The sequence below is a fragment of the Ylistrum balloti genome, unplaced genomic scaffold (assembly GCF_031769215.1).
Source record: "Ylistrum balloti isolate Yb309-2 unplaced genomic scaffold, AGI_CSIRO_Ybal_v1 Utg370312, whole genome shotgun sequence".
NCBI lineage: Eukaryota > Metazoa > Mollusca > Bivalvia > Pectinida > Pectinidae > Ylistrum > Ylistrum balloti.
Genome location: NW_026782231.1, coordinates 1,746,574 through 1,756,136, shown reverse-complemented (window position 1 = coordinate 1,756,136; position 9,563 = coordinate 1,746,574). Strand labels below are relative to the sequence as shown.

General features: G+C 36.0%; 1 protein-coding gene across 1 annotated transcript; it reads left to right on the top strand.

Moving 5' to 3' along the window:
- The first annotated feature begins 4,975 nt into the window (after positions 1-4,975).
- LOC132553246 (complement C1q tumor necrosis factor-related protein 5-like) lies at positions 4,976-8,922 on the top strand. The gene is made up of 2 exons (XM_060217475.1): positions 4,976-5,408; positions 8,492-8,922. Exons 1-2 carry the CDS (start codon positions 4,976-4,978, stop codon positions 8,920-8,922), a joined length of 864 nt encoding a protein of 287 aa, XP_060073458.1.
- The last annotated feature ends 641 nt before the right edge of the window (positions 8,923-9,563 follow it).

Below are 9,563 nucleotides of genomic sequence, written 5' to 3'. Positions count from 1 at the left end.
GTAATTAACAGATGTAGTTTAGATAGGGGACGACTATCACAAAGGTATGTAAAATATACACAATGGGTAACAAACCTCTAGAAAACACACGGAACATTAAAAGTACCTACAGTAACCTGTGTATACCAGGAGAAACGATTTCTGTACACGGGTCTAGAACTGAAGCAAGGTTACCTGCATCTTGATAATATATGGTCTCTTACAACTCCATTTATCTGAAGTCTGTTTTCTTGTTTACCTCTATATATGTCACCTCATTCCATTCTCGTTATATCATCCCGAATTCTCTTTAGATGTTTTTTATTCCCTTTTATCTTCCTTCCTGATTTGTTGTAATCACATCCATGTTTGTGTGCGTTAATGTATTGAGAACACATCACACAGTAAGCTGAATGAGGCGCTTTACTACACCGCGACATTAATGACGCGTTGTGACCGCATTGTTCATGTTTAAGTGTAGTTGGCAGGAAATGTTCTTGATGCGTTTGGGTAAAAATGAAAATTGTGCGTTTCAGTGCAGACATGGAATGTCTATAAATTTTATGTCCCGGTTACATACGGATCATTGATAAAAACATTGTCTGTTGATTGTCCTCAAACCAATGTTGTATCGCATGTTTTTTTTCTGTTCTGTTATCAAATGAAAACCCATATACAGTAAAACGAAATAATTTAACCATCATGATAATTTTAATTTGCGGAATGGGAATTTAAACGGGAACTGTTGCAGAACCTCATCGCTTTTCACGTGAATATTTGTCTACAATAACTGTAACAGGTGTTGATATACGTAGTTTGTTTATTGTAGAAATATATCTCTGTCTACGTGTTAAATATATCCCTGTCTACGTGTTAAAGATATCTCTGTCTACGTGTTAAAGATATCCCTGTCTACGTGTTAAAGATATCCCTGTCTACGTGTTAAAGATATCCCTGTCTACGTGTTAAAGATATCCCTGTCTACGTGTTAAAGATATCCCTGTCTACGTGTTAAAGATATCCCTGTCTACGTGTTAAAGATATCCCTGTCTACGTGTTAAAGATATCCCTGTCTACGTGTTAAATATATCCCTGTCTACATGTTAAAGATATCCCTGTCTACGTGTTAAATATATCCCTGTCTACATGTTAAATATATCCCTGTCTACATGTTAAAGATATCCCTGTCTACGTGTTAAAGATATCCCTGTCTACGTGTTAAAGATATCCCTGTCTACGTGTTAAAGATATCCCTGTCTACGTGTTAAATATATCCCTGTCTACGTGTTAAAGATATCCCTGTCTACATGTTAAAGATATCCCTGTCTACGTGTTAAAGATATCCCTGTCTACATGTTAAAGATATCCCTGTCTACATGTTAAATATATCCCTGTCTACGTGTTAAAGATATCCCTGTCTACGTGTTAAAGATATCCCTGTCTACATGTTAAATATATCCCTGTCTACGTGTTAAAGATATCCCTGTCTACGTGTTAAAGATATCCCTGTCTACGTGTTAAAGATATCCCTGTCTACGTGTTAAATATATCCCTGTCTACATGTTAAATATATCCCTGTCTACATGTTAAATATATCCCTGTCTACGTGTTAAATATATCCCTGTCTACGTGTTAAAGATATCCCTGTCTACGTGTTAAAGATATCCCTGTCTACGTGTTAAAGATATCCCTGTCTACGTGTTAAAGATATCCCTGTCTACGTTTATCCTATAAATGAAATGAATTTAATTTAAGAATGCTAAAAGTACAGGCCCAAAACATGTTTAAAAATATCTCCCCCCACAATAAATACCAAATACAACGTATCTGTACCGACGTCTATCATCTTTCAACATTTGCACCAAAATCTTTTAGAAAGTGACAGTTACGCCGTACAGGGACCCTGCCTAATACAAAATATCAGTATCCTGCAAACATCGTAGTGCAATTATAAAGCAATTTTCTAATGTCTTTCATCACGTGTACCAAGATCTTGACATTCTAAAACGAAAGCCGACGCCAACGCCGAGGTGACAACATTAGCTCCCCATCTTCGTTGAGGCAAGAAAAGGTTTGTGACTGTCTACTGATCAATGGATGCTGTGGCTTGAATCAAAATAGTAACTGTGCACCCATTTTGAACTGCCGTTACGTGCAATGTTTAAGTTGTTTATCTGACTGACACATACTATCATGTACATGTGATATAAACTTAGAATTAAAGCACCTGTTAAAGGAATTACAGTGCACACCAAAAGTTTACCGACCTGCACCAATGTGATCGTTTTTGCTTTCTGTAATTGGCACTTTCCTGTGGGATATTAATACACCGTTATATTAACCAATCAAAAGTTACAGAGCCAACAGGAAAACATCCACATACTTACAAAAAATAATTAAAACTCGAAAAATTGGGCAATCCAAGTGAAAAAAAATCACGTTATCAGTTAGGAACCAGGTTGAAATCACTAAAGTTACTAACGAGCATCAGCTGCGTGGAACTCCACATCGCACGAGGGAAAATAATATCTACTAATAGTGGTTATAAAACTTTCGGCCCTTAGTATCGCTGACGAGTCCTACAAGGACGAAACAGCTTTATGATGTAGCATCTCTGACGAGTCCTACAAGGACGAAACAGCTGTATGATGTAGCAGCTCTGAGAGTCCTACAAGGACGAAACAGCTTTATGATGTAGCATCTCTGACGAGTCCTACAAGGACGAAACAGCTTTATGATGTAGCAGCTCTGACGAGTCCTAAAAGGACGAACCAGCCGTATGATGCAGCATCACTGAGGAGTCCTACAAGGACGAAACAGCTTTATGATGTAGCATCTCTGACGAGTCCTACAAGGACGAAACAGCTTTATGATGTAGCAGCTCTGTCGAGTCTTACAAGGGCGAAACAGCTTTATGATGTAGCATCTCTGACGAGTCCTACAAGGACGAAACAGCTGTATGATGTAGCAGCTCTGGCGAGTCCCGCAATGATGAAACATTTGTATGATGTAGCAGCTCTGGCGAGTCCTACAAGGACAAAACAGCTGTATGATGTAGCAGCTCTGGCGAGTCATGCAATGATGAAACAGCTTTATAATATAATAGCTCTAACAAGTCCTGAAAGGATGGAACAGCTGTAATATGCAATAGCTCTGACGAAACCTACAAGGACGAAACAGTTGTATAATATAGCAGCTCTGGCGAGTCCTACAAGGACGAAACAGCTGTATGATTTAGCATCTCTGACGAGTCCTGCAATGATGAAACAGTTGTATGTTGTGGCAGTTCTGGCGAGTCCTACAACGATGAAACAGTTGTATGATGTGGCAGTTCTGGCGAGTCCTGCAATGATGAAACAGTTGTATGGTGCAGTTTATTAAGCGTTTTGATCTATTGAATCGTAGTTGAATATAAACGTTAAAAGGTGCAACATACTTGTGTCTTTTTTATAACCTTCACTAACCTGCTCCTCTCCGCACAGACAAACTCGTCAGTAATGAAAGACACTCCTCATAAATTTGGATTCTAGTGAAGATTGTATAAAGACACACAAGTGAATAAAACCTATTAACACAAATTTAAAGTTAGCAGTACCAAATAATGAATTAAACTACATCATACAGCTGTTTCGTCCTTCTAGGTTCACGAGGCCATTATAAACAAAACAATACGTTTCCTTAGCATTTACAGCTAATGTTGATAATAATAATAATAATTCATGATTAGCTGATATTTCGTCTGTATAAAGATAGGATAACAAACCTTGTTCCCTTAATCACAGGTAGTGTAATATTGTTTGCAGACGAAGAACAGTTGCCTCCAAGCTTTCGACAATTTGGGCCCTAATCACCACTGACCAGAGAGACGAAATAGCTGTTTATACAGTATTTTATTATCTGGTTATAAAGTATGTGGTTATGATTTTTTTGAAAATCAGGGAATTCAGACTTGTACTTTGCTGTCACTTTAGATTTTAAAATTCTACTTTGAAAATTATCATCCTAATAGATTTAATCTACTTTTAAAGAGAATCCAACGCAGCATTCTGTCGTTTCACCCACTTTCTGTAAGTTTCCGTGGAATCAATGAATATCTTACGGTGATTAGAAGGAGCACTGTGATATTTTGCCATTGTATGAAAAGCTCTCGCATCTTGATATGGTAATTTAAGGGGTTGGTTCGAAGAGTATCCAAATATTTATTTCTATTCTGGAATGAAGCGAATGTCACTTCAAGCATATTGCCTTTACAAGCTTTTCTGATGAAAAATGGGCGAATTTAATCCGTTCTTTTACACGTTGGCCTGGCCAGTGTTGATTCAGATATTTTTTAACTAACTCAGATTCAAGGAATATTTTGGGTAACCTCTTATCATGAATCTATGAATCTCAGTCATTGGTTTTGAGTTCGTAAACTGATACAACTACATTGTGCATGATCGTGATACGATAAACTTGCGGATTAATTTTCGTAATGCGGGTCGCATTTTGGGTTTCGGGTATTTTGTTGTTTGAGAACTTGAGTGCTCTTTTGATTCGGAGTGTTTTATAAATATGAGATTAATCACTGTTACTACGTCATGATTTAAAATCGTTTCCACTAAGCCATGCTTTTTAATAAACATCCAATTTGTTTTTATCATTTCTTTTCCCTTATCAATTGGTTCACGCCCTCCTGATGGTTTACAATCATTGATTTAATCTGGCAACATTTCACATTTACTGTAACGGAGAACATGAAAGTGACGTCAGTAGGACCCAAATGGAGATACTGTCTTTTCAAACAATGTTCCAAACATCACTATCAGATGTACGTTTATCAGACAGAAGACGGTACCTACCCTTCAGATAGACCGGAACCGTTCGTGGTGTGAGAAAAGCATTATGCAAGTATACCCGTGTGAAAAAATTCTTATGTTACCATAAACAAAACGATAACAACGTCATGCATGGAACACTATAAGGCCGACGCTCCAGCAGCTAAACTGACCACAACATGGCGGCCACTTGCAGAGTATCGTTGTGCTTACTTCTCGTCAGCGTAACGTTTGCGCAAAATTCCATATCTTTAGAGGACAGATTTGAAATGTTGGAACGAGAGTTTGCGACGGAAAAAGCTAAAATGAATTCGGAGATAGAATCGACGAGAAATGCACTGGACATGACGCGTTCACAACTTCAAGAAACTCAGTCTCAGCTTTGGGAAACACGGAAACAGCTAGCAGTAACGTATCCTGGAGGGCTTCACAATCCTGGGACAACGAACTTCCAGAACGAACATGGGCACAAATCAGAAAACGTTCTTGGATGGAACAATACTACAAAGTCGCGCGCATTATCCCAGATAATGGAAAAATGGATACAAAACGCAACACGTGCACAAGGTGGCCGAATACCATCCATACCTGTTCCCGGCACTAATCGACGGAGTAAGTACAACTTTAAAATAGATAAATTAATTAATGAACAAATGTTTATTTATATATATAATGATTAACTTTTTATTTTGTTTCGGTTTGTCGAGAGATACCTAACATAATAACAGACAGATACTCCTTTAGTGGACACAACTCTGGGCAAATTAAAATGTACTCAGTCCAACTGCTGTATCAACATCCTTTATGCTTACAAACTCAATTACCAAAGTGTAACACAGAGTCAAGATCTTATTAGATTTATCATTCAGCAATTGTTAAGACTGGTAATCATAAATGCACAGTCACCGTGGTGTTAGAGTTTTACTTCACATAAAGACACTTACAAATCTGGGCAAATTGAAACGTTTGGACAGTACATTTTCCCTTTATTTATGTTCGTGAAATCTGTGATGTTACCAAAGTTTTGTCCTTGGTGTTGACTGGTGCCAACATACAAAGCAAAACCACGTGATTATTTAGTAATATGTTATAGGACAAATCACAACATATGTATCTACTCTTCGGTAGCCTTTCAAGTACTATGGAACATTTCGTTGAATAAAAACCATGTATATTGAAAATCGTGATAACAACACGAACAACAAAAAGGTACATGATGGGTGTATCTTAGCTTTGATTGAAAGGATCTGTCAAAATTTCTAAACCCTGTGGATAATAATGAAGGGATTGAAGTGTAACAAATCCATCGTAAGAGATTGTACTTTTCTAAGACTGAAATCCCGTGTCCTTAACTGAACTTAAACTATCGCGATAACACCAGGGACAAAACAATGGCAAGTTGCAAATGTCTTTATATTAATGACTTTTTAAATTTGTCAGTTCAAGTAAACCTTTTTAAGCAAGTTTTTTTTTTTTTTTTTTTTACAAAATATATATATATATTTTTTTTTTGCATTATGCAGTCTGTATACTATATAAGTTGTTTACCAAATCTGTAATTTATATCATAATGACAAAATATTCACAATTACATATAGAATTTAAAGAAAGTAACGACGTGGAACATTTTCATAACTAATTGTAGGTAATAATGTCTCGTTTCACTGACTAGTACTTATCATAACTACGTGTTTACATCTTTTGATTGCACAACAAATGTGTATTGTGTTTTTCAAACTGTCACTCTCTATACACTGTCGGTATTAACTCCACTGTTTTGAAATGTGAATAACTTTCAAAGTAAGTTTAGTTTGTGGTATAGTGTTTAACAAGTTTATTTAAGAAAAGAATGAAGTTCCATTGTCTCACCAGAAGATTGGAATATTCCGCGTGAAGCAATTATCTATATATGCAGCTTACGTCATGGTTCACCTTCGACGTCAACGTGAGTTTTAAACAAAGTGTTGAGGTCTTGATAGTACTGGCTTTAAATACGGTTCGCCAGTTTGTCCCCTCACTAAATAGAAATGATATGATAGAATTCTCCGTACACTTATTGTCTCTGTATTTACCTGGATAGATAAACAGACTATGTATTTACCTGGATAGATAAACAGACTCTGTATTTACCTGGATAGATAAACAGACTCTATATTTACCTGGATAGATAATCTATATATTTACCTGGATAGATAATCAGACTCTGTATTTACCTGGATAGATAAACAGACATATTTACCTGGATAGATAAACTATTTACCTGGATAGATAAACAGACTCTTATTTACCTGGATAGATAAACAGACTCTATATTTACCTGGATAGATAAACAGACTCTATATTTACCTGGATAGATAAACAGACTCTGTATTTACCTGGATAGATAAACAGACTCTGTATTTACCTGGATAGATAATCAGACTCTGTATTTACCTGGATAGATAATCAGACTATATATTTACCTGGATAGATAAACAGACTCTGTATTTACCTGGATAGATAAACAGACTCTGTATTTACCTGGATAGATAAACAGACTCTATATTTACCTGGATAGATAAACAGACTCTACATTTACCTGGATAGATAAACAGACTCTGTATTTACCTGGATAGATAAACAGACTCTATATTTACCTGGATAGATAAACAGACTCTATATTTACCTGGATAGATAAACAGACTATATATTTACCTGGATAGATAAACAGACTATATATTTACCTGGATAGATAAACAGACTCTACATTTACCTGGATAGATAAACAGACTCTACATTTACCTGGATAGATAAACAGACTATATATTTACCTGGATAGATAAACAGACTATATATTTACCTGGATAGATAAACAGACTCTACATTTACCTGGATAGATAAACAGACTCTATATTTACCTGGATAGATAAACAGACTCTACATTTACCTGGATAGATAAACAGACTCTACATTTACCTGGATAGATAAACAGACTCTACATTTACCTGGATAGATAAACAGACTCTACATTTACCTGGATAGATAAACAGACTATATATTTACCTGGATAGATAAACAGACTATATATTTACCTGGATAGATAAACAGACTATATATTTACCTGGATAGATAAACAGACTATATATTTACCTGGATAGATAAACAGACTCTACATTTACCTGGATAGATAAACAGACTATATATTTACCTGGATAGATAAACAGACTATATATTTACCTGGATAGATAAACAGACTCTGTATTTACCTGGATAGATAAACAGACTCTACATTTACCTGGATAGATAAACAGACTCTATATTTACCTGGATAGATAAACAGACTCTACATTTACCTGGATAGATAAACAGACTCTATATTTACCTGGATAGATAAACAGACTCTATATTTACCTGGATAGATAAACAGACTCTACATTTACCTGGATAGATAACTAGACTCTATATTTACCTGTCTTAATTGTGTTTATTATTTGTAGCTGCATATAATCAGTGCCCTTTCATGGATTTATACTGTTATTCATCATTATTTGATTTTTAAAAATCATGTGGAGAGTACATGTATTTCCATCCTAATGCAGAGTTATATGCTCTTGTGTGCAGGTATCCATAGTTACGTCTTTTGTTTGTTTAGTAATGGCATAAGTTGAGGAAAAGACGTAATTTTGTAAACATATAAAAAATGTGTTATATTCCAGATCGACGTCAAGCGATCAACTTTAACGCGATAGCCTTTCACGCTGAGTTAGGAATACCTGTCGACAGTCTGAAGGTTCAACAGGCTATAGTGTTCGACACCACCACTCTGAACACAAATATGGCTTACAGTGAAAATAACGGCGTGTTCACGTGTCAGGAGACAGGTACCTACTTTTTCACCGTCAGCATCATGGTGTTTCCTCAGGAGAAAGTCGAAACCGAGATGGTCGTTAACGGTAACCAGATGCTGCTGACTTTTGCGGCCGGGACTACAGCGTTTGGACAAGGGACAAGTTCTACAGCAGTCCATCTACAACAAGGAGACAGGGTGTGGGTTCGAATCCTTAACGTCCCAACGTTAAGTACAGGGACAAACATTCGTGTCATGGGTGGAGGCTGGAGCTCGTTTACGGGATTTTTAATTCAATAACGCCATTTGACTGTTACACCAGTAAACAAAAGATTGATGGCTTAAGTTTATTTATTGTTAATAAACATTTCATAATAAAAGTTGCTTGAATCGATACATCGAAGTATAAATAGGATATTTTACTCCTCTAAATGGTTTTGAAATAAAATCTCTACCCTTAATTAAATAAGAGGACGTTCGACGAATCTTGTTTATTTCCGGATTTTTTAAATTGAAATTAATTGTTAGAGTTGCAATTCTCATAGTTACAACGGAAAACAAATGTTGTTCCTTCGTGTCGTGAGGCGTACAGGAAATAAAATCAGAAATTAATTTTTGCTCTGTTTCCTAATTATACTTTTGTTTTCTGTGATATAGCTTGGCATTTCTATCTCTATGATTTCTCATTTATATACTATCAAACAACACACACACACACACACACACACACACACACACACACACATATATATATATATATAGATCTAAAGTACAACTTAGATGGTGTGTAACAGCACGGAAATGTTTATCACTGATTTACAGGGCCTGTGTATGAAATAGTGTAACACGAATACATTTCAAATATATTTTTACTTGCTAAAAGACCAAATTGTTTCTGTGAAACTTCAACGTAATAAACAGATTTGATATCGATATCACCC